General features: G+C 36.9%; 1 protein-coding gene across 6 annotated transcripts in view; it reads left to right on the plus strand.

Annotated features, from left to right (window-relative positions):
* Slc4a10 (solute carrier family 4 member 10) overlaps positions 1-25,999 on the plus strand; it is a 250,075-nt gene that overhangs the window by 92,041 nt on the left and 132,035 nt on the right. For all 6 annotated transcript variants that reach the window (XM_021226586.2, XM_021226588.2, XM_021226589.2 and 3 more), the window contains exon 2: positions 7,249-7,330. In XM_021226586.2, coding sequence (XP_021082245.1) covers positions 7,249-7,330 — 82 coding nt within the window. The remainder of the gene's footprint in view (positions 1-7,248; positions 7,331-25,999) is intronic.

Here is a 25,999-nt window from a genome sequence, read left to right on the forward strand (position 1 = left end):
TGCTTTCATGCTGCCATTTTTCTTTTTCTGAGATGATGTGAAAGAATACTATCTCTTTTTTGGTAGGGGGTCACATTGAATAAATGAAGCTTTTAAGTCTTGAGGCAGTCTCTCTCTGCCCTGTGACTGAATGCAATAACCTTTTCTTAGTTCTTAGAGAGGTTCCCTGGATGGAACCTTGGTTTTGCCTTAGGTAATTAATGTTGAACTGGTCATGGTAAACCTCCTTCCGACTAATTTCCTTCCCCATTTCATTCTCAAAAGGAAATATATTCTACAGCTATAAATATCCTCTTCCTTTGCCTGTTTGCAGCCCCTGCCCTTAGGTGGGGGGAGACTATCCCTCAAAAGTTTTTATTTGGGCTGGGCAGTTCAAATTCTAGAGGGCATTGACAATGAATAACCTGTAATACTTGTGGGGGTACATCTATGTGACCCCATTGGCCAACAACTCATAAAAGGTAAACCATTCCTGGTACTGTGGCTTTTAATTGCTTTTAGCTGTCTAGTTGGGGTACTGTCTTTTCATTGTAGGGTAACTCCATTAATTCCTCCCTTTTTTACATGTGTATAGATATATATGTTAGGAAGATTTTGTAGTTTTAATATGACTTTTTCAAAAGGACTTAAGTGTTAATTATCCCTCCCGATCTTTTCTCCTTTTTCCTGTCCCCATCCTCTACCCCAATTTAATCTTTTATGTTCTATTACTCTCCTTGAACCCATTATAGCACTGTGTCCTATCTCCCCTCCCTTGAAAACATCATCCCCCTCTGGTCTCTTACTAAATTCCTGAATTCTAAAGTTATTAAAAATGAGACTCACATATTTCAAGAGTCAGTGTTAACATTCAAAACTGGAAAAAACATGTGATGTCTGTCTTTCTGTATCTGGGAATGTCACTCAGGATGATTGTTTCCAGATCCATCCATTTGCCTGTCAATGTAATAATTTCCCTTGTCTTGCCAGCTGATTAATATTCCACTGTATAAATATACTGTATTTTATAATCCACTCATTAGTTCATGATCATCTAGGCTGTTTCCATATCTGGTCTATCATGAATAGAGCAGCAATGAGCAGTTATTTCTATAGTAGTGTATAGGGTCCTTTGGGTATATATCCAAGAGTTGTATAGCTGGTGCATGTCCTAAATCCCTTTCCAGTGTTCTGAGGAACCTCTACATTGATTTTCACAGTGGTTGTATCAGTTTATACTCCCACCAGCAGTGAGTAATTGTTTGCCTTTTCCCAAATCCATGCCAGTACATGCTGTCATTTGCTTCTTTGATCTTAGCCATTCTGACTGGTGAAGATAAAGTTTCAAATAAATTTTAATTTGCATTTTCTGATGTCAAAAGATTTTGAGCATTTGAAAAATATTTCCTGTCCAATTATATTTCATTCTTTTGGAATTTTCTATTTAGTACCTTGCCCCATTTAAGAAGTGGTCTGTTAGCTTTTTATGTTTTCTATATATTTTGGACAGTAACCTTCTGTCAGATGTGCAGGTGACTTTTTTTTTAACCATAGTGTAGATTGAGTTTTCATTTGAATGATGGTGTCTTTATAAAGAAGCTTTTTAGTTTTATGAAGTACCATTTGTCAATTATTGGTCTTAATTCCTGTGCTATTGTGGTCCTGTTCAGAAAGTTCTTTCCTGTGCCTATAAGTTCAAGCATATTTCCCATTTTCTCTTCTATCAGATTTTGGGTATCAGGAGTTACATTAAGGTCCCTGATTCATTTAGAATTTAGTGCAGTGTGAGAAGTAAGTATTTATTTTCATTATTCTACATGTAGCTATCCAGTTTGATCAGCACTATTTGTTGAAGATGCTCCCTTCTCCTACTGTCTATCTTTTATGTTGCTGGTATACTACAGAGATGAAAAGCAACCCTCATTCAAAACCAGTCTGGGTTATAAGTTCTATTCTATTGATCATTGTGTCTGTTTTTTATGTCAGCACCAATCTGTTTTTAATACTGTATCTCTGCAATGTAAGCTATGCTTAGGTGGTGTTATTTCCAGAAGTCTTTTTATTGTTCAGGATTGTTTAGGCATGTGGTGTGTGTGTGTGTGTGTGTGTGTGTGTGTGTGTGTGTGTAGGTAGGTAAACAGGAAGTCTTACCTCTATCTGAGGCTCCATGGCAATTAATAGCTGCTGGGAGAGGCTGTTTTCTGTAATAGTATAGGCTCTGGTTATTGGACAACAGTCTTATTGAAGTCTGCATATCCAAGATGATAGGAAGAAAAACTTGCACAGTCACTGTGGAAATCAGTTTGGCAGTTTCTCAGAAAATTGGGAATCAATCTACATCAAGACCCATCAATAACACTCTTAGAAATATACCCAAAGAATGCACAATCATACACAAAGATATTTGCTCAACTATGTTAATAGCAGCATTATTCATAATAGCCAGAACCTGGAAACAACCTACATGTACCTCAACCTAAGAATAAATAAAGGAAATGTGGTACATTTACAGAGTGGAGTATTTCTCAGCAGTAAAAATAAATGACATGTTGAAATCTTCAGGCAAATGGATGGAAGTAGATAAAACTGTCCTGAGTTAGGTAACCTGGAGCCAGAAAAGAGGAACACAGTATGTACTCACTCCTAAGTGGATATTAGGTACAAAGGTTAACCAGTCTACAATCTACAACACCAGAGAAGCTGGGTAAAAGGGAGTACCCTAAGAGGAGGGCCCCAGAAGATGGAAATAGTTAAGATTGGGGAAGGGATGGAAAGTGGGAGCAATGAAAGAAATACCTTGATAGAGGGAACCATTATGGGGTTAGGGAGAAACCAGGTGCTAGGGAAATTCCCAGGAATCCACAAGGATGACCCAGCTAAGTCTCCTAGCAATAATGGAGAGGGTACCTGAACTGGCCTTCCCCTATAATCAGATTAGTGACTACTGTAGTTGTCATCATAGAGCCTCCATCCAGTAACTGATGGAAGCAGATGCAGTGATTCACAGCCAAGCACTGGGCTGAGCTCCTGGAGCTTAGTTTAAGAGAGTGAGGAGGGATCATATAAGCAAGGAGGAGTCAAGGTCATGATGAGGAAAACCACAGAGACAGATGATCCCAGCTTGTGGTAGCTCACAGATTCTGGACTGACATCTGGGGAGCCTGTATGGGACTGAACTAAGCCCTCTGTATATGGGTGACAGTTATGTGTCTTGATCTGTTGGGGGCACTGGCAGTGGGACCAGATGTTATCCTGAGCACATGAATGGTTTTTAGAGCCCATTCCGTATGGTGGGATACCTTGCTCAGCCTTGATATGGGGGCTAGAGGCTTGGTTCTGCATCAACTTGGTATACCAGACTTTGTTGTCTCACCAAGGGAGATCTTGCCCTGTGGGAGGAGTGGTTGGGGGGTGGGATGGGGGAGGAGAAGGGGATGAAGGGAAACTGGGACTAGTATGTGAAATGAAAAAAAGCTTAAATAAATTTTTTTTGCCAAAAAAATTGGACTTAATGAACTTTAAAAAATACAAGAACACTAAGTTGAGTGAGCAGAGAAAGGGTTTGGCTATGAGAGTAATGGTAGGGGGTGACTATGGTCAAAATACATGCAATTTCCAAAGATACATATTTTTTGCCAACATATACGTAAATAGTTTACCCATGGGAAATGTTAAATTGTATTGAAGACAATTATATATTTATGCTCTTTTTCATATACACTGCTAAAATTGTTCCATAGATGGATAAATAATTATGTAAGGTAGGGTGCATTGATGTGTTTGATGCCCAGTAACATCTAGAGAGGTTCAATACAAAATTAAGTTCAATGTAATACATTTGGGAGTAACCTTAAAGTAGATATAAAGCCTAGCCATAGGTCCCTCCACATTCCCTGTATCACAATTCATTTTTTGTGGAGTAACAAGGGGAAAGAATTTATTCATAAGGTCTCTCTAATAATATTGATCCTTTGAACCATAATCAATATAGAGGACTTTAAATTCATGAATTAATAAAAATTTGTATTTTGGACATTTTCAGTCAAAAAGTCCATTCATTTAATATCTTCATTGTATACCCAGTGAACATTTAAGGGAGTTATGTATGTAAAAATTCTCAAAATGAAACATAAAATAAAACTCATTTTCTGGTTCATTTTTACATAAAGAAATATTAAATTTATTGGAATGATGAGCTGTAGTTTTGAATTGAAATACACCTATAATCCTATATTTGAAAGTCAAGTATATTTGTGAGACATAGAAGCTGAGTCATTAGTATAGATGAGAGCATTAGTTTGGTCCCCTGCCCAGTTTGTCATTTGCGTTTGATAGAAACAGCAATTAAGTGGGATCGTGCTTTCTTGGACTTTGAATGTGAATGCCTGACGTAGTTTTTGACCTAAAAATAAGTGAAAGAACAGGAATATTTTTAAGTGTGATACATATTTGAATATATTTTGTACACATAATAAAGTAATTTGTAAATTTATCAGTAATAGTTCTGAGTGGACTGAATTTTATTGTGTTCAGAAACAATTATATGAATCACATCTTTAGTTTTTCCATTGATTTTTATTGCTTAAACCAAGAGCTTAAATATTTTAATAAAGAATATACCAATAATCCATAAATTATTTCTTCATTTTAATTTCTCTCTAATTTTTCTCATTCATAGTGTATATTTATTTCCTGCTCTCTCCTGGGATATGTCAGAAAGACAGGCTAAAAATATGTCCTTTTATTGCAGATTGTGCACTTGTGAAACACACAATACCCTATTAGGTGTAAAGCATACATACTACCTTACCTTAGGGCCAAGTACATTTGTAAGAAATGTATGCCAATTATCAAGATTATCTGCTGCAATTAAAAAAGCATTTTTATAAGTAAATAATTCGGTCCTTCTTGTGGACATGAGAACTTTCAAATTTTACTTGATACAAAGTGGAATATGTACCTAGCAATGGTGTCTCCATACTGTCTTAGCATCATTCTTCACATCGTTTTAAAATAGGCAAACAGTTAATCATGCAATACCCACTGCCTTCACAAAACTAGTGCCTAATTTTCTGAAAATGTTTCTAAGGAATTAGTAAACAAGTCAGAAAGGTTAATTGGAGGTATGTTACATTTCCTTGGTCTCTCTCACAGGGTCTTAACTGCCTTTAATACTTTATGAAAAGGAAATAGTAGAGATTTTGATGCTTTTCTCTCAGGATCCTCTGCCATCTCAAATTAGAGTTCATAGAAGTAGTTACCTCTCAGAAGTCTTACGATATCAATGACAATATCATTCTCATAGTAGATTTAAATATTTTTGTTTTCCAACTTAAAAAAATAACTGATAAAACATAAAAGTTGTGAGTTAAATCAAGGATTGCCATGTAATATCTGATACAGGTGTTTTGGGTGTTTACCCTTATCTGTAGCTCATTTTTTTAAATGTTACTCACTTTGTTAAGTTGGAGAATGACACAACCTCTGTCACCCAAACACCAAGAGCTCTCCCTCTAGATCTCAGTAAAATGGAGTCCCTTCATAGTAGCTTAGTATTTAGAACAATACCGTTTTGTTTTCAGGAACTTGCTAAAATAAAATGCTAATTTACTTTTGTCTAAGTATCTTAGTGCTTTTTATTGGCATCTTCCTTTCAACCATCAGATGTGCAAAGGAATGGCTTGAAAAGAAGACCGTCCCTCTCATGTTGAACACTTTCCTATCATAATCTGTGTCTCTTTCAGTTATTCACTTGACAACTTGAGAAACACCACCAGCTGGGGTTCAGGAACCCACTGGCCCACAAGACAGACTTAAGCTGTAGCTCTGTTGATTACTTACTGTCATCCAGCTGTGCTCTGGCTACAATTCTCTGTCCAGCAACTCCCATGTGTTTGATTGTTTCCTTTTTCAGTCTTAGCTGTCCTGGCAAAAGTAGGTATATTCTTTTGGAGATGGTTATAATAAAGACTATAAATTTGGGTTAGTGTATCATGATTTTTGTTCAACTAGATCTGTATTGTCCCTCCTTCAAACATTCAGACTTGTAAATTGAATCAGTTAGCCATCATTGGCACTTCTTCATTAAATCAGATAAGAATTTAGTAGACTGTCCGTAGACTGTCCATCTGCCTCACTTCAAATTTTAAGTCTCTGTGAATCAGACCATTTTTTATCAGTGTTTGATTTGGTTGTCCTTATGCTAAACATTAGTGTCTTGTCTTTGGTAATTAAGTTCTGTTATGTATGTCCCAGCTCCAGTTATTCTAATTGCCTTTAAGGATCCCAGCTCAGGGATAGAACATTACTGGACTTAGTCAAAGATTGCCTTTTCAGAGAAAGAGAGTTGTCAACAGTGTCTGATGGTTGGGTGGACAGAAGGAAAAGGTTCTTCTTTTTTACAATGCACTCTTTGATTTTAATTTTTTTCATTTTAAATAGTCATATAATAGGACTTACTTAGAAATAGATCCCAGAAGTTTCGTTCTTTTGAGTGTTTCCCTTACTATGTTCATTGTTCACTTTTAAATTCAATCTTTACAGATATCATGAGCAGTTAAAAGTTGGAAATAGACTTTACTCAGTATTTTGTATTCTTTTTCATCCTCTGTGGTCAAATTGATTACATTACTTTCCTCTTATTTTGCTGTATTTCAAATTATTTAGTATGTTTTGAGCATGTGTACAATATTTATGTGCTTAGTAACTGTTCAGCCTTTCTAAGCTAGGAAATACATATGGAAACTAAATGAAGATTTAATGCACATGCTAATAATTTATAATCTTGTTCAATAAGGTACCCCACACTGAAGCAAAGTAATTAGAGTTTTCATTATCTAATAATTGCCTACTAATTGCTTTCAAGGGATTAGATCAATTTTTAATGGAAGCAGAATTATTTCACCCTGCCATAACATTTGTGGTGTCAATACTAATGATTTTAATATTTCCCCTGTATAGTTAAAATTTTGATCTCGTTAATAGCAGTTCTTTATCAGTGATAAAATGACTGTTAATAACTTGAAAAGAGTTATTTCCTGTTTTTCATCTCACTAACAAATGATGGCAACAGGAATATATGAGTATTGTCAAAGTTAAGTCGAATGATTACTACTCTGAATATTTGAGCAAACTTACTTTAGCTTCTCTTTTAAACCAGCAGTTGATAATCTAGCAGACTACATCTCTAAATAGTAGGTCATATTAAAGCTTTTGAAATTAAGAGAATATGTATACATATGTTTATTTTATTTTTTTCTTATTCTATAGAGAAATGATGAAGAAGCAGTTGTGGATAGAGGTGGAACACGTTCTATACTCAAAACGCATTTTGAGAAAGAAGATCTAGAAGGTGAGACAATGTCTTGGTGGAATGGTTGATATACATTCCATAGGCATTTCAAAGAGAAATGTAAAGTTTTCACTCGTGAAAAATTGAAAATGCTGATATGAAAGTAATAATGGTGTGATGTAGATATTATTGTTCTGGTACAGCCTAGAATGCCAACAGGAAGACCCGAAAAAAGGGGAGAAATATTTGTTCATATACAGATATTTGTTTAATTCATTCAATGTCCTAGAGACTGTTTGGTGCCATCTTTTAAATTATCACTGTTCTGAGGAATTATAATTAATTAGACAATAAAAATAGATATTAATATCACAGGTGATATGCTAGGACAAGAAGAACTTGTTATCAGAATGGGCTGTCAATAGAAGAGAATTAAGGACAGTTGATACTCTATTCAGGTATCAGAAGGAGGAAGAAACTCCATTTCTATGTGCTCTCTTCAATGAGAAGGACTGCTAATACTATGGGCAACATAGTACATTTTAGTATACACACTCTAACAGCAGACTGCATTAGGTTCAAATGCATGTCTGTTCCTTTGTTAACATAGGGCCATTAGTTAATTTTCCGCATGTCAATTCTCTCAATTTTTAGCATACTGATAGCAATGCGTATATCTTAAGAATTTCTAGAAAATCAAGATACAGTATTTCTAATAATACCTAGGAATAGAGTAGCATAGTATTAGCAATTATCATAATACAACTTAATGCTCACACAGAATTAACTTCTATCTTTTTTTTTAAATTTTATTTTCCAGTTTAAATTTAGATAAGAATCAAGGTTGCTTCACAAGTCAGTTCCAGGTCCCTCTCCCATTCCCTCCCTTCCTCCCGTGCCCTCCCCTCCCCCCCCGTTATCCTCTCATTTCTCCAGGGAGGGTGAGGCCCTCCATGGGGGTGTCCATAGTGTGTCATTTCATATAGGGCAGGGCCTAGACCCTTCCCCAAGAGTTCTGGGTGAGAGTGCACCTCACATTGTTCTATTGGAGTCCAAAGTCCGTGTGTATACTTGGGATGGGTACTGATCTGCTGTCCAAGGCTCAATAGATTCCCTAGGCCTCTTCACTGACACCCAGATTCAGGGGGTCTTGATCAGTCCCATGCTGACTTCCCAGGCTAATGCCTGGGATTCAAGAGTTAACCTTTGTCTGGTCAGCTGTTTCTGGGGGTTAAACCAGCCCAGTCTTAATCCCTTTGATCATCAGTCCTCCCTCTCTGTTACTGGCTTTCTTGAGTTCAGCTCAGTACTTAACCAAGGGAGTCTGCCTCTTCTTCGATCAGCCACTAAATAAAGTTTCTGTTTCCCAGACTCTCTGGCCATAGGATTGTAGGCTGGCACTCCCCAGATCTATGTCTAAAATCCATATATGAGAGAGTACATGCCATGTTTCTCTTTTTGTGACTGGGTTACCTCACTCAGGATGGTTTCTTCTAGTGTCATCCATTTGCCTGCGAATCTCATGATTCCATTATTTTTTTCTGCTGAATAGTACTCCATTGTGTAGATGTACCACATTTTCTCTATCCACTCTTCGGGTGAGGGACATCTAGGTTGCTTCCAAGTTCTGGCTATTACAAATAAAGCTGCTATGAACATAGTGGAACAGACATCTTTGTTATATGAATGGGCATATTTTGGATATATGCCTAAGAGTGCAGTTGCTGGGTCTTGTGGTAGGTTTATTCCCATTTTTCTGAGGAATCTCCATACTGATTTCCAAAGTGGCTGAACCAGTTGGCACTCCCACCAGCAATGGAGGAGTGTCCCCCTTTCACCACATCCTCTCCAGCATAAATTGTCATTGGTGTTTTTGATTTTAGCCATTCTGACAGGAGTGAGATGGTATCTCAGAGTTGCCTTGATTTGCATTTCCCGGATGGCTAAGGATGTTGAGCACTTTCTCAAGTGCCTCTCAGCCATTTTAGACTCCTCTATTGAAAACTCGCTATTTAGTTCTGCAGCCCACTTCTTAATTGGGTCCTTTGCTGTTTTGGAGACTTGCTTCTTGAGTTCTTTGTAAATTTTGGAGATCAACCCTCTGTCAGATGTGGGATTAGTGAATATTTTTTCCCATTCTGTGGGCTGCCTTTTTGTCTTGCTGACTGTGTCCTTTGCCTTACAGAAGCTTCTCAGTTTCAGTAGGTCCCATTTATTAATTGTTGATCTTACTGCCTGTGCTACTGGTGTTATGTTCAGGAAGCTCTCTCCTGTACCAATTCGTTCAAGGGTACCACCCACTTTCTCTTCTAAGAGGTTCAGTGTGGCTGGATTTATGTTGAGGTCTTTGATCCATTTGGACTTAAGTTTTGTGCATGGCGATAGACATGGATCGATCTGCATTCTTCTACATGCCAGTCTCCAATTATGCCAGCACCATTTGTTGAAGATGCTTTCTTTATTCCATTGTATATTTTTAGCTTCTTTGTCAAAGATCAGATGTTCGTACGTGTGTGGGTTAATACCCGGGTTTTCAATTCGATTCCATTGGTCTACCTGTCTATTTTTGTGCCAATACCAAGCTGTTTTCAGGACTATAGCTCTATAATAGAGCTTGAGGTCAGGGATGGTGATGCCTCCGGACGTTGCCTTGTTGAACAGGGTTGTTTTGGCTATCCTGGGTCTTTTGTTTTTCCATACAAAATTGATTAATTGTTCTTTCAAGGTTTGTGAAGAACTGTGCTGGGATTTTAATGGGGATTGCATTGAATCTGTAGATTGCTTTTGGCAGGATTGCCATTTTTACTACATTGATCCTACCTATCCAAGAGCATGGGAGATCTTTCCATTTTCTGAGGGCTTCTTTAATTTCTTTCTTCAAAGATTCAAAGTTCTTACGATACAGGTCTTTCACTTGTTTGGTTAGCGTTACCCCAAGGTATTTATGTTGTTTGTGGCAATTGTAAAGGGTGATGTTTCTCTGATTTCTCTTTCAGCCCTTTTATCATCTGTATATAGTAGGGCTACTGATTTTCTTGAGTTGATCTTGTAGCCTGCCACTTTGCTGAAGGTGTTAATCAGCTGTAAGAGTTCCCTGGTAGAGTTCTTTGGGTCATTGATGTAAACTATCATATCGTCTGCAAACAGTGAAAGTTTGACCTCTTCCTTCCCAATTTGTATCCCCTTGATCCCCCTTTGTTGTCGTATGGCAATAGCTAGGACTTCAAGTACCATGTTGAAAAGGTATGGAGAGAGTGGACAGCCTTGTTTTGTTCCTGATTTTAGAGGAATTGCATTGAGTTTCTGTCCATTTAGTTTGATGTTGGCTGTTGGTTTACTGTATATAGCTTTTATTATGTTTAAATATGTTCCTGTTATCCCAGATCTCTCCAAGACCTTTATCATGAAGGGGTGTTGGATTTTGTCAAAGGCTTTTTCAGCATCTAGTGAGATGATCATGTGATTTTTGTTTTTCAGCCTTAAAAATAAGGCTTATCTTTCACAACCCACGTTGTTTAGGGCATAAGTAGAGTAATCTGTTTGATTTTAAGGATTGCAGAACCATAAGTAGGTGCTGAGTTTAAATTTAGAGGATAGAGTCACTGCATTAATATTATAGGTTGGGATTTTTCACGTGATGGTTAGATCTGTCTATCTGCCTTTGTTTTGATACATTTGATAGTAATGCTAAGCTGGTCTTTGGTTTCATAAAGTACATTGATCATGCTTGAAACGTTATGATTATCCTCCCTAAAAAACACACCAAGAAAGCCAACACAAAAAGAAATTAGCCTATAAATATGTTCCATTTCATGGAAAAGCCATATTGGATTTAAATATTGACATGGATAAATGAAAATTACTGCTTAATAATTCACAAATAATTACAGAAAAACTGAATTGCTCTCTTAGGCATAAAATGCATTATTGAGACATAAAGTAATTGTTATAGCTTCAATGTTACAAACATTTTCTGTGCCAAACATTTTTAGGGAATGTAGAATGATCGGTAAAAGTGTTTTCCAATTAATTGGCAGAACACAATTGGGTTGTTCTTTATTTGTAGTAAGCTTTCTTGTTGCACTATCTTTGGATTACCAGCCCCCAAGTAATGACAGAGACATATGAATTATATAAGTGTGGCTTTAGCTTAGGTTTTTTTCCAACTAGCCCTTACAACTTAACCCATCTCTTCTGCCACATGACTTGGTTACCTTTGTTCTGTACCTTACTTCCAACTTCTTCAGAGTCCCTGGTGAAGTCTGCCAGATTCCTGTTTCCAGTTTCTTTTTCTTTCTCTTTGCCCAGAAGTCCCACCTATTCTCTCCCAACCTAACTGTCATTGAGGTCTTTATTAAAGCAATCAGAAGGCACCTTAGGCGGAGACACATCTTTACATGTTAACAAATATTCTGCAACTTTCACTGGTGTCTATGAGTAGGCATTTTCAAGCTAGAACAGCGGTTCTCAGCTTTCATAATGCCACAAACCTTTAATACATTTCCTCATGTTGTGGTGACCCCCAGCCATAAGATATTTTCATTGCTACTTCATATATGTAATTCTGCTACCATAAGCAACTCCCACACTGATTGAAACCCGCAGGTTGAGAACCACTGTTTTAGAAGGTAATGAATAGAATTAGGTCATTTGTGATAAAAAATTACTCATAGGAACAAAGATGATATTACATTAAAATTTTTAAAAATATTTTTTAATTTTAAACTAGAAAAAAATCTTATTATATTAAATTACTTTTCTTATCCTCAGAACATACCAAAAGACAGGCACCTGTGCTATTAGTAGGTCTATAATTCACACACAGGTTTACAAAACCTGGGTGTACCTGGAATTAGGTAATGCAGGAGTGATAGGCAAGACGATTTAGTTTAGGAGTAATTAAGAGAGTACCAGTGATGAAGGAGGTAGCCCTGAAGCTAACAGAAAGTAACATGACTTTAAGGAGCATATTTAGTGATGCAGATAACACAGAATAGATGTTTCAAATGGAAGAGAGTTGGGACTGATATTGGAGATAAACACATTTTATTAATAGAAATATTTTCAATTAAAAATTCTCTATTTGGAAGTTGTTGTTTCCTAGGATTTATGTGTGTCTTAGCTACTAGACCTACTAGCATAATTTAGCATTCTGAGTGCAGCTAGTAGAAATGCCAGGTGTTTAAAAATATCTCTAACATCTCAGGTACAATATATTTAGCAGAAAATAATCACCTTCTCAAAAACAACAGCTTGAAGTAATATGTTGGCTACTTTCTTCACATACATTATTCACTCTGATGAGTGACAACAATTGTATAATTTTTTGCTCTCCAAACTTTTTCTTTTGTTTGTTTCATGGGTTTTATACAATTTTAACCTCTTCTTTTACCTGAAACCAAGAAATTTTATGTACTTATCTTGTACATTACGTTGTTATTAAATTCTCTGAATTGATGTTGGTGACATATACTCCATTCCCGCTGATTTATTCCACCTGGTCAACTCCTATGCATTCTTTACTGCGTCTTTCCCACCATCCAGCCTCCTTAACATACCAGCATGTTCTTTCTAGGCAATATTTTGCTTCATGGGACAATACCTAGTGAAGGACATCAAATATCTATAGATAGATGACCTTGGAATTGTGATGAAAGCAAGCCTCAATACAACTGCGATTAAGCAATTTTACTTTTGGTCTTCCATGTCAGTGTAGGATAAGTACAATCTAAAGTGTGAGACAACAAAGGGAAAACACATTAAAACTTTAAAATTAATTTTAATTACCTTCTAACACATACATAGAATACCCAGTTAAATTTGAATTTTTCATAACTACTCTATGAATGATAGATAATTTTAATAATGAATGACAGTAATACATAGGCAATATAATATTTTCATGTGTATTTCATATTTGCTAAATTTGTAGATCTTTAATAGTGACCTAGAGATCTAGCCCATTAATACTTCCATTTAAAAATTGAGGTATAGGCTGGTGAGATGAATTCAGTGGGTAAAGTGCTTGCTGCTAAGTCTGATGACTTGAGTTGGAGCCACAGGACTCAATAGGTAGGAAAGAACCAATTCCCACAAGTTGTCCTCTGACCTCCATAGGAGAACTGTAGCATATACATAGTTCACACACACACACAAATGCATGCATGAAATAGATAAATAAATGCATTTGTAAATGTAATGAAAGAGAACTGAGTCATTTATTTCCTTAGTTGTCAGTACCTTCTAATGGTTCACATCTGAGTACCACGTAGTTGTTTTCACTGGGAAGGAGTTAACTGTTACCTACAGAAGCAGCCTGTCCTGTGGCATACAAAATTCAGAGAATGAGCAGTGAAGGGCAGAAGCTACACTAGAGAAGTACAAAACTTGATGCTTCTTTCCTAAAGTTTGGACTACTCTGCTGTGCTACTCCCACTTCAGGGTTTACCTACGGGGTTAAAGGGGCCTGCTCTTGTAAGTGAATCATGATTTGGCTTCCTCCTCTATTAAGTTGTGTCCTAATTTTCTCACAGGTGTTACTGCTAACATTCCTTAGCAAGCTCTTCGAACACAAATACCTATCTAAGAATGTTTTTTGCCTAGGAGCTCAACCTACCCATTGAATATTCCCTAGAACCCATGTAGTTTTAACACATAAAAGTTGTCAGATCATTCATATTATATTATTAGCTTATGTGGTTATGACTTACTATAGTGTAACAGATGTTGGCTTGGATTTATTTAACATACTACATATCCAAACTTCAGGCCCAGCCTTACCTGCACATCCTGTGACCCTGCATGGCCTGGTGGGTCCATCTGCCTGACCCTACTCTGCCTGCACCTTCCCCAATCCCTATGCCTAGACCAGGTCCTACATCCAGTACCCCAGCCATGTCTGGGGAGCCTTACTACACCTTCTCCAACCACCAGGGCCAGGTTTTACATTCTGTGTGCCAAACAAGCCTCCAGTGTCCATATGTCCTTATCCTGTCTTTATTATACCCAACCTCCAGACCTAGCTTGGTCCACAAAACCTGTGCTATAGCCGAACCTAATGAGTCTGGCTGACCCTGTCATCCGTGAACTTTCCCCAATACCCATGCCTATGATGCATTTCATAGCAGAAACCTAGCCCAGAGTGTTGATTCCACCTATACCTTTCCCAATCTCCAGACTTAAGCTGTGTAGCACATCTTTTGTACCAGCCGTGCCTGCTGTGTCCATGTTAGAAATACAACCAATATAGATCTTCTCACAAAACCACACATGATATGAAAGCTAAAGACAGTATGGTCCCACCCCAATTCACCAGTCTTATAGTCATATTGTACCATGAGATTTATCTGGATGAACACCAGCCCATGGAAATTCAAAGAACGATCAAAAAATTCAAGAAATTTAGAGAAGACACAAGGAAACCCAACTCAGTGAACTTAAAAGGAATGAACTTAAAACAAATACCTGAGCAGTGCTCAAGAAAATATAAACATAAGAATGAACGAAACAATGAAGGCAGTATAGGAACTGAAAACTGAATTCAATAAAAAGATAAAAATGTTGAAGAGAACTCAACCTGAAAAGAAAATGGAATTGAAAACTTAATAACCCAATTTGAAAACTCAACAGAAATATGCACAAATAGACTGGAAAAAGAAGATAGAATATCAGGACTCAATGATAAAATAGAGGAATTAGACCACATAAGCAAAGAATATGAAAAAAATTTAAAACATCAGAAAGGAATATGCAGGAGCTTCAGGAAACCATGAAAATGTCATATTTTCAGATTATAGACTTAGATTAGATGAAGGAGAAGAATCTTGGGTCATTTTAATAGACTACATTTTCAATAAGACCATAGATTAAACTTCCTCATACAAAGGAAAGACATATCTGTACATATACAAGAATCATACCAAACCGAATAGACAAGATCAGAAAAGACATTCTCCACAGTGTAGCAGAGTTAAGACACAAAATATAAAGAATAAATAAAGAGTATTGAAAGCTACAAGAGGAAAAAAAAACACAAGTCCAAAGGGGAATCCATCATTGTTAAAGGTAATTTCCCAGTGGAAACCTTGTAAGACAGAAGAGCCTGGAGCAATGCATTCCAAGTTCTAAAATGCTATGACTGCCAACATCAACTACTCTTCCCAGGAAAAACTACCTGCCATACTTAGAAGAGAAAGAAAACTTTCTGCGATACAAAAGAATTCACACACACACACCAAACAAACCCACAAAGATTCCTGGAAGTGGTACTTTTTATGGAAGAGAGGAACAGCAACAGCCAAGAGATTGTAAGAAGAAAACAAATTGAGCTGTAATTACTGAAACAAAATACAGCTTGTAATACAAGCAGCAAAAGGTAATGGCCACAATTAACACACATAGTCTAGCAATAAATTTCAACATTAATGGCCACAGGTATATAATTAAAAGACACAAATTAGCTCAATAGATTAAAAAGCAAAATCCAATTTTGTTTGCCTACAAGAAACTCACAAAATAAACTCATTGTTTTTTATTATTATTATCATTTTTTGGTTTGTTGTTGTTGCTATGTGTGCGGTAAGCTTTTGGTTTCATTTGCATTTGTTTTAGTATATTTTGTCTTACTGATTTTTTTCTTTGTTTTGATTTTGGTACATTTGTAATAAAAAGGCAACAGCCTTAGCAAAAGGATTCTTAATCTTTGGATGTGTCCTAGTAGTAGTCTTATGTAGCAAATACAAGCACGAGATGAGGAAAATGCATAGGAAATGTTTATGAGATACTGTCAAACTATCTTTAGAAGTGCTAACTTCAAACATTTGAAAGATAGTTATATGGAAGATGGCATACACTTTCATTTTGTTCCAAAGAAATAATAGGATTCTGTATTAAAAAAAAACAACTGTAAAACTGTTAGTGCTATCCAATAAGTGGACAAAGCAACATTTTGCTTTAGAAATGAGTTGACATTGAACCCTGTCACTGCTTTAGAGGCAGTGGAACCTGGGAGAATGGAGCTGATGAGTAAGGCAGACTAATGCCTCATACAATAGCCAACTGTATTCAGAGCCTTGGACAATTTGTACTCTGAGGCAAAGAAAGGTCCCATGAGTAAAGTTCTCATGAGTTTAAACTGCATACAGTCACAAGGACAAGCCATACATGGCAAGACAAAATCATATTCTTCCATAGAGGCATACAAAGGATAGTTTAACATTTATTTGCATAACAACAGCAAGCAATAATGAGTTATCTGCAGTAAATTCACTCTCTTTACACCTTGGAGAAGCACGAAAATAACATTCCAAGAATGATTCTGTGTTTTGAAGAAACTGAAGTCACAAGACTTTTGTCTTATTTTCTTGGCATATTGCACAAGCACTCAGAATTTTCCTCACAGGACACCATTTCTGGACTGCGTTTAAAGAAACTTCAGTTTACTTCACATGTTAAATGAGAGGTTTCAATTGGGCCATTTCTAAAGCCTTTCCCAGCTCTAAGAGAAGTTCTAACCCTGGAAGGTACTTTAGAAGAGGAGTTTCACATTACCTCTCTTTAATGTTTCAATGCATTGAAGCTTTTTAGGCTGTTCATGTGCTGCTAGTGGAAACTTGAGAGAAGACTTCTTATCTATATAGATGAAGGGCTTCACAGGTGGTTAATGAAATGTTTGTTTTAAAAGCCACAAACTGAATAAGGTTGTTTTGGCTATCCTGGGTCTTTTGTTTTTCCATACAAAGTTGATTATTGTTCTTCCAAGGTCTGTGAAGAATTGTGCTGGGATTTTAATGGGGATTGTGTTAAATCTGTATATTGCTTTTGGTAAGGTTGCAATTTTTACTATGTTGATCCTACCTACCTAAGAGCATGAGAGATCTTTCCACCTTCTGGTGTCATCTTTAATCTCTTTCTTTAAAGACTCAAAGTTCTTGCTATACAGGTTTTTCACTTGTTGGGTTAGCGTTACCTCAAGGTATTTTATGTTGTTTGTGGCTATTGTAAAGGGCGATGTTTCTCCGATTTCTTTCTCAGCCCTTTTATTGTCTGTATATAGTAGGGCTACTGATTTTCTTGAGTTGATCTTGTAGCCTGCCACTTTGCTGAACGTATTTATCAGCTGCAGGAGTTCCCTGGCAGAGTTTTTTGGGTCACTTATGTAAACTATCATATCATCTGCAAATAGTGAAAGTTTGACCTCTTCCTTTCCAATTTGGATCCCCTTAATCTCCTTTTGTTGTCATATTGCTCTAGCTAGAACTTCAAGTACAATATTAACCTTATTCAACATGGCAACATCTGGAAGCATCACCATCTCTGACCTCAATCTCTATTATAGAGCTGTAGTCCTGAAAACAGTTTGGTATTGGCACAAAAATAGACAGGTAGACCAATGGAATCGAATTGAAAACCCGGGTATTAACCCACACACATATGAACATCTGATCTTCGACAAAGAAGCTAAAAATATACAATGGAAAAAAGTAAGCATCTTCAACAAATAGTGCTGGCATAACTGGATGCTGGCATGTAGAAGGATGCAGATAGATCCATGTCTATCACCTTGCACAAAACTTAAGTCCAAATGGATCAAAGACCTTAGCATAAATCCAGCCACACTGAACCTCTTAGAAGAGAAAGTGGGTGGTACCCTTGAACGAATTGGTACAGGACACAGCTTCCTGAACATAACTCTAGTATCACAGACACTAAGATCGACAATTAATAAATGGACCTCCTGAAACTGGGAAGCTTCTGTAAGGCAAAGGACACAGTCAGCAAGACAAAAAGGTAATTCACAGATTGGGAAAAGGTATTCACTAACCCCACATATGACAGAGGGCTGATCTTCAAAATTTACAAAGAACTCAAGAAGCTAGTCTCAAAAACACCAAAGGATCCAGTTAAAAAGTGGGCTACAGAACTAAATAGAGAATTCTCAATAGAGGAGATTAAAATGGCTGAGAGACACTTGAGAAAGTGCTCAAAATCCCTAGCCATCTGGGAAATGCAAGTCAAAACAACTCTGAGATACCATCTCACTCCTGTCAGAATGGCTAAAATCAAAAACACCAATGACAGTTTATGCTGGAGAGGATGTGGTGAAAGGGGAACACTCCTCCACTGCTGGTAAGGGTGCCAATTTGTACAGCCACTTTGGAAATCAGTATGGAGATTCATCAGGAAAATCAGAGTCAGTCTACCACAAAACCCAGCAATTCCACTCTTAGGAATATACCCAAAATATACACATTCATACAACAAGGATGTCTGTTCCACTATGTTCATAGCAGCATTATTTGTAATAGCCAGAACCTGGAAGCAACCTAGATGCCCCTCAACTGAAGAGTGGATAGAGAAAATGTGGTACATTGACACAATGGAGTACTATTCAGCTGAAAAAAAAACATATGAGCTGAGGGAACAGAATGTGTGGCAGGCTTCCAGAGGAAAAGAGAGCGAGAGCATACTATTTCTTTCCTTAAATAGCCCACCTGTCTTATCTTCATATCTCTGCCCATTTTGGGCGGATAGCTTTGTGGGCTCACCCCTACAATTCCTCTTTTAGTCTAAATAGAAGATTTAAATTTGATACAAACTCAAACCTATACAACATGTATACATAGAGGGTGATAAGTAAGTTATAATCTACTTATATCCTAAGCTAAACAAATCTATCTCATCTAAATTCTAAACTTATCTTAAAGAGATGCCCAAGTCTGAACACCTACTTTCAATCCCAACTCTAAAATAATTTAAAACTAACATTAACAGGTGTAAATTATCTGTGATATCAACAGTATGGAAAGGGGGCATGGAATTCTCAAATTTGCTTCCTGCTGAAATGGGACGATAACAATATCATCGGAACCTGTGGGAAGAAAATGCTAATGTAACAAGAGTCTTAAGTAGGTTAGCTAATCTCTGTTTGGCAGGAGATGCTTGATTGAAGTTCTTTACTGAAGTTCTAATGTTGCCTAAAGCTCATGTCTGAAGCTCTGGTCAGATTGTAGAAGGTGCACTGTAACAGTACCTTGGAGTTGTGTCGTGTGATGTATCCCAAACCGGTTTCAGAATGGTATTTGTCAGGTGGATTTGATGATGTGGGGCAGTTCAGATGCATCAAGTCGAATCAGGAGGAGTTGATGAAGGGGGGTCCCATTTTCTTTCCGAAGTGCTTGAAGATTGCTGTCAAGAAATTCCTTGTTCTCTGGAAAACTCAAACATTAATGTTAACAAAGAAATTTTCAACTTTTATATGTATGCATACTGGGAAAGGCAACCCTAAGGAAGATAATAAACATGAAGGAGATTAGACTTTCAGAAACAGAACTGAGAATATAGAGATGACAGTCCCTAATTCTATTTTCTTCTCTCTTATATCAATGGCTCTTTGATATAATACAGAAATTCTGAATTTTATTTTAACAATAAAGTAGAAGGGCCAATCCAACTCTAAAGCCAGCTTCAATTAAATGAATTGGGACTAAAGCATATTAAGAAGCAATGGGAAATGGAAATTATAGTAACAAGATAGAGAGATTCAGACATTGACATTATTGTATGTTTGATGGTCCTCTGGGTAGCTATCCTTTCTTCTTTAAGTATCCATACATCCAGTAATTTTTCGGTGTTTGGAGCTGAGTTTTCTTGTAAAGACAAAAACAAAACATTTCTCTTTCCTTTTATGAGGTCTCCTTACACATAATAGCACATAGTAGAATATGACCTGGAAGATGCGCTGTCATTTTTCTTCCTCCTGAGTTTTCTTTTGTTTGGATCGAATCTTGATTAAGTTTGATGGAATCCAAAGTTTTTTTCTCCTGTGGAAACAAAAGCAATATCTCTTGCCCAGCGTAACACATATCCTGGTTTCCAGACTGAGGTCATAACTTCCTTAAAATACACTGGTAGGTTCAGCTCAGAAGTTTTCTCTGTAGTCCAGTGTCTTTCTGCACCTGTTTGTCCTTTTTTCATTAGCATTAAGAAAGTTCAATGTTAATAAAGCATTATGTAATTTGTGTTTGGGGGTCTTTGTTCCCCCTGGCTGCTTATGAAGCATTTCTTTTAAGGTGTGGTTAGATCTCTCAACCACTTCTTGTCCTGTAGGATTGCAAGGTATACCAGTTACATGCTTTATATTATAAAATTTAAAAAACTGTTCCAATTTGCTGGAGACATATGCTGGAACATTGTCAGTTTTTATTTGTGCAGGTGTACCCGTAACATCCATCACCTCTAAGAGGTGTGTAATAACAGAATCAGCTTTTTCAGAGCTGAGGGCAGTAGCCCATTGGAAGTCAGAGAATGTTTCTATGGTATGGTGTACATATTTCAAACTGCCAAATTCTGGGAAGTGAAAAACATCCATTTGCCAAATTTCATTCCTGCAAATACCTTTGGGATTACTCCCTGCTGGTAATGGAGTTTGGTTATAGAATGAGCAAGTGGGGCAATTTCTTACTATTTTCTTGGCTTGTTGCCAGGTAATAGAAAATACTACCTTAAACCTTTGGTGTTTCTTATGAAATTCTGAAGCTTCCAACACACTTCCTATTAATAAATGATCAATCTCATCATTGCCTTGTGCTAGAGGACCTGGCAGACCTGTATGAGATCTAATGTGTGTTATATATATATAGGATGAGTTCTGTTTCTGATGGTTTCCTGTAATTGTAAAAACAATGAGGTTAATTCGGTATCATCAGGAACAAATTCTGCAGTCTCGATGTGTAAATAACTCTGTATACTGAGAATCTGTAACTATACTGAGAGGCTCTGTAAAGTCTTTATGTACCATGAAAATGGCATATAACTCTGCCTTTTGTACAGAGTTGTAAGGGCTTTGAACTACTGGTTTATAACATGCCTTACCTGATTTGTTTGCATCCATGTAGAATGTAAGAACTCCAGAAATAGGCGTTTTTCTTACAATACGCGGAAGAATCCAAATTGTTTTCTTTATGAATTTGATTCTGTCTGTTTTGGGATAATTGTTACTGCTCATTCCCAAAAAGTCACTGCAAGCCCTGTGCCAATATTCATTATCCTTCCATAAAGAGGAAATTTCCTCATTAGTTAAAGGTAGAATAATTTCTGCTGGGTCTCTTCCTGTCAGTTGACAAAGCCTTAACTTACCTTTTAATATCAAATCAGAGATCTTTTCTATATATTTTTTCAGTTTCTTATTCTGTTTATGTGGCAGAAATACCCATTCTTGTATAATGTGTTCCCTCTGCATTAATATTCCTGAGGAGTACTCTCTAGATGGTAAGATAACCAGAATGTAGTCCAGTTTTGGGTCTATACTGTCACATGTGCTTCTAATATTCTCTTTTCTACCAATTCTAATTCCTTTTCAGCCTCCACTGATAATACTCATGGACTATTTAGGTCTTTGTCTCCTTTTAAGGCCATTTTCAGATATTTTAAATCATGTCCTTCTACTCCAATAATTGTTTGTAGTTGAGAGATTTCTCCTAGTATTTTTTGAAGATCATTAAGAGTCTGGTAACAATCACTTCTGATCTGTACTTTCTGTGGTCTAATTTTCTTCGAGTCTATTTTATAACCTAAATAATTAATAGAATTTTTGTATTTTTTCTGGGGCAATTTGTAATCTCCAGCGAGGCAAAATTTCTTTTACTGCTTCTAACATCTTTTCCAAAGTACCTTTATTTGAATTAGATAGTAATATGTTGTCCATATAATGATATATTAATGATTGTGGAAATTGTTTATGAATTATTTCCAGAGGTTTATATACAAAATACTGGCACAAAGTTGGGCTATTTAACATTCCTTGTGGCAACACTTTCCACTGAAATCTTCGTACTGGTTGAGAATTGTTATAGGTAGGTACAGTGAAGGCAAACTTTTCTCTGTCTTTTTCTTGTAATGGTATAGTGAAGAAGCAATCTATGACTATAATTGGCCTATCCTTAGGTATTAGAGAAAGTAGTGGCATCTCAGGTTGTAGAGAGCCCATAGGCTGAACTACCTTGTTAATGGCTCTGAGATTCATAACCATTCTCCATTTTGATAACAAAAAAAGGTGACTTCCATGCACTAGTTGATTCTTCAATATGTCCAGCATCTAGCTGTTACTGAACTAACTTCTCTAAAGCCTCTAACTTCTCAAAAGTCATAGGCCACTGACCTACCCAGACAGGTTCATCTGTTAGCCATTTTAAGGTAGAGCTTTGATTTCTCTGTAGGTTTGGCACTAGCATCCTGTTTCTATATAGCCTATATGTTTGGTATCTGTTTTCTGTAGTGCCTTACAATATTTTTCTACCATCAAAAGCTTGTCTATGACTCATATCTCATACAGGAGGAATGTTGATTTGGTTATTCCATTGCTGTAATAAATCACGACCCCAGAGATTCATTGCAATATCTACTACATATGGCCTCAAACTTCCTCTCTGCCCTTCTGAACCAATACATATGTAACACACCTTTACACAGTTAAAGTAATATTTCACAGCTTAAATACTATAACACATCTTTACATAGTTAAAGTGACATTCCCACAACAATGTCCATTTACTTGAGAGCAAAAGACATGCTCTGAGTGTCTTTTGTCTCAAAAATATCGTGATCATGCTGTAGAGATGGCTTAGTAGGTAAGTGCTTGTCATGCATGTGACAAGGAACTGAGTTCAGAGACTCAATAGCTTGTACTGTATTCTTGGGGCTTCGACAGTGAGTTGGAAAGCAGAGACAGAGTTCCAGTATTCATGAGCCAGGTAGCCTAGTGCAGGCAGCAGGAATCAACAAAACCTCTGCCTAAGACAAGGTGGAAGACATAGATTGACATTTGAGGTTGCCCTTTAGCCTTCAAACATGCACTCTGCCATAAGTGAACCTCACTCACACATATGAACATTCATATAGATATATGCACATGTACACATATAAGCTCATCTCTCTCACACATACAAATACATGGGTGCCTAAAATATTTTGAGATGAATAAAATTCTGCCATTTCAAAGTATACCTTTCTGTATTACAAAATGGGACAGCTTTCAGTGTTTCATAGATGCCATACGATCAGGAGAACAGTGTCTGCACTTGATGCTGCCATTGTTATAGAATGTTCACGGATTCCTTGTACTTAGCGAATGATTTGTCACAGCTGCGTCCACTTTACTATAGACTTTGGAGACTAATTCTTTCCGTTAATGGTTTCTTTTTTTATCCACTTAAATGGTGGCACTTAAATAATCAGTTGTGGCATTTATGGGTTGTTTGGGATTGAGAGATAATGAACTGAACCACTGCACACTTCAGTGTCGGGGTCTTAGTTGAGTAAATCAGCTGAAGAGACCTGTTCAGATTTAGGTTACTCAACAGTGTTGTGAATAGAACCCAAGCCTATTTTAGTCAAAATGCAAGAGGTTGGCTAGTTTATAAGTGTGTAAAAATGCATAAGTCTGAAACTGCAGCAATTCCAGATGCCTACAAATGTATTAAAACAGAGATAAAAATCTTCATTATAAATGAGGGATTGACCATGAGAATGGCAAGGTTTGTTTTGCTTACATTGGTGGATAACATAAGTGTACATCTGAAGGAATGGATTCAAGTCGTGTGATAAAAACCTACACCAAATTAGATTGATGGTCATCGGGTGGATATGAGTTCCCAATCTTCCTGTAGCCATTTGAGTCTGTACAAAACTTGTCTAGGTAGCTGTTAAACCTTGCCTGATTACTGAGGAATTTTTTGTTGTTGTCCATTTCTTTAATAAGAATTAATACTGTAGTTGAATTATTTATAACAATTCTGTTCTTTGCATGATAATAAAATTTAAGAGTAGACATGATATGGAGCTGATATTATTAATACTATTTGTTAAATTCGAATGTTCAGAGGTTTCCTTAGTGTATGTCCAATAACTTCTAGAATATTTTCTTCAATTCCTCACATGCTTCATTGTTTAATAGAGTTTCCATGTGTTCCTTTTCAGAAATAGTTGCTTTGTTGAGCATAAGACGTTTCTTAAATTCCTTTAAATGGTCACTCAAGAATATTCCAGTGGGTCTGGGTCTGAACTGGCTTCCCTTGATTATGGGATTATATGATATGAAATGAATATAGTTTTTCCTCCCCAATTTGGTTTTTGGTAAGTTCACAGCAACAAAAAGCAAACCAGGGTATTATTTACAGATTATCAGTTTGTGTGGAAATCTACTAGTTATTTGTCTGTCCTGTCTGTAGTCACCTGATAATTTGTTACCTGAAGCTGATATAAGTTTCTGTTCTGCCCTGTCCTTGAGCTGTTCAGTCCCAAATAAACACACAGAGGCTTATATTAATTATAATCTGTTTGACTGATGGCTCAGGCTTCTTATTGGCTAGTTCTCTCTTGACTATTAACCCATTTCTATTAATCTGTGTATCTCCACATGGCCTTGGTTTATCAGTGATGCCCAGGACTCTTTCTTCCTCAGCAGCTACATGGCATCTCCTTGACTCTGTCTACTACCTTTCTCTATTCCTGTTTGGATTTCCTGCCTGGCTAAATCCTACCTGTCCATTGGCCAAAACAGCTTTATTCATCAACAAATAAGAGAAACATATGTTCAGATCATAGAGAAGGACATCCCCCATCAGACTCGTTATCCCTCAGCCTAACAGGAGAGCTGTCAACAAAAACTATTCATGATCTCTAATCATACACTCTTGATTTGAAAATGCTTACATGGTGGCTTGAATTCCCAGAAGCAATAGAGAGTAGCAATCTGTCCACAAATTCCCTTTAAGTCTTTGGGACACATTTGCTGATGTCTATTGGTCAAAGTAAGTCATATCATCAAGTAGAGATGTAAGAGTTGATTGAGTAGATTCCTCCTCTTTTCTTCTTTTAAATGTGGCAACTTTCAGTTCTTATTTATTTATTTTAATAAAATATTATTTGATTTTCCTTCCTTCTGTAACTCTTCCTAGATTCTCAGATCCTCCCCACTTCTCTCTCTACCCAACTTTATGTTCTCTCAAAAATCCACAAAAACAAATCAAATAGAAAAATCGAAGACAAAAAAATGCCCCCCAGTACACAATCAAGTTCATTTTGTGTTGGCCTAATACTCCTGGGAATGGGGCCTGCCTGATGATGTGGTTGATATACCCAGTACATTCCACTGAAGAAAACGGATTTTCTTTTTCCCAGAAGTTATATCTTGCAAATAGCATCTCACTTCTAGGTGAGACTTTGAGTCTACTTTGCCTTTTCAGCTGAAATTTTGTGTGGCTTGAACTTGTGCAGGTCCTGTATGTGCTGCCACATACCCTGCAAGTTCATGTGTGCATTAATCCTGCTGTGTCTGTGTTTCCTTGGAGTCATCCACTACCTCTTGCTCTTACAGTCTTTTCATCTCCACTTTCACATAGATCCCTGAGCCTTCAGGGGAGCGGGTATGATGAAGAAATGCCATTTAGGACTAAGTACTACAAAGTTTCTCCCTGTCTGCACATTGACCAGTCATGGGTTTCTGTGCTAATTCATTTCTACTGCAAGAAGAATAATCTTTATGGAGGGATGGCTGGGCAATGTGCCGATCTGTGGGTATAGCAATATGCCATTAGGAGTTATTTTATTGCTCTGTTCCTTTAGCAGAATAGTAGTGGTTGGTTTTCTGCTAGCCCCATGACCTTCAGATTCTGGGTCACTTAAACAATGCAAGTTATGAATTCCATTTCATGGACTGAGCTTTAAATCCAA

The sequence above is a fragment of the Mesocricetus auratus genome, unplaced genomic scaffold, assembly GCF_017639785.1.
Source record: "Mesocricetus auratus isolate SY011 unplaced genomic scaffold, BCM_Maur_2.0 Super-Scaffold_100004, whole genome shotgun sequence".
NCBI lineage: Eukaryota > Metazoa > Chordata > Mammalia > Rodentia > Cricetidae > Mesocricetus > Mesocricetus auratus.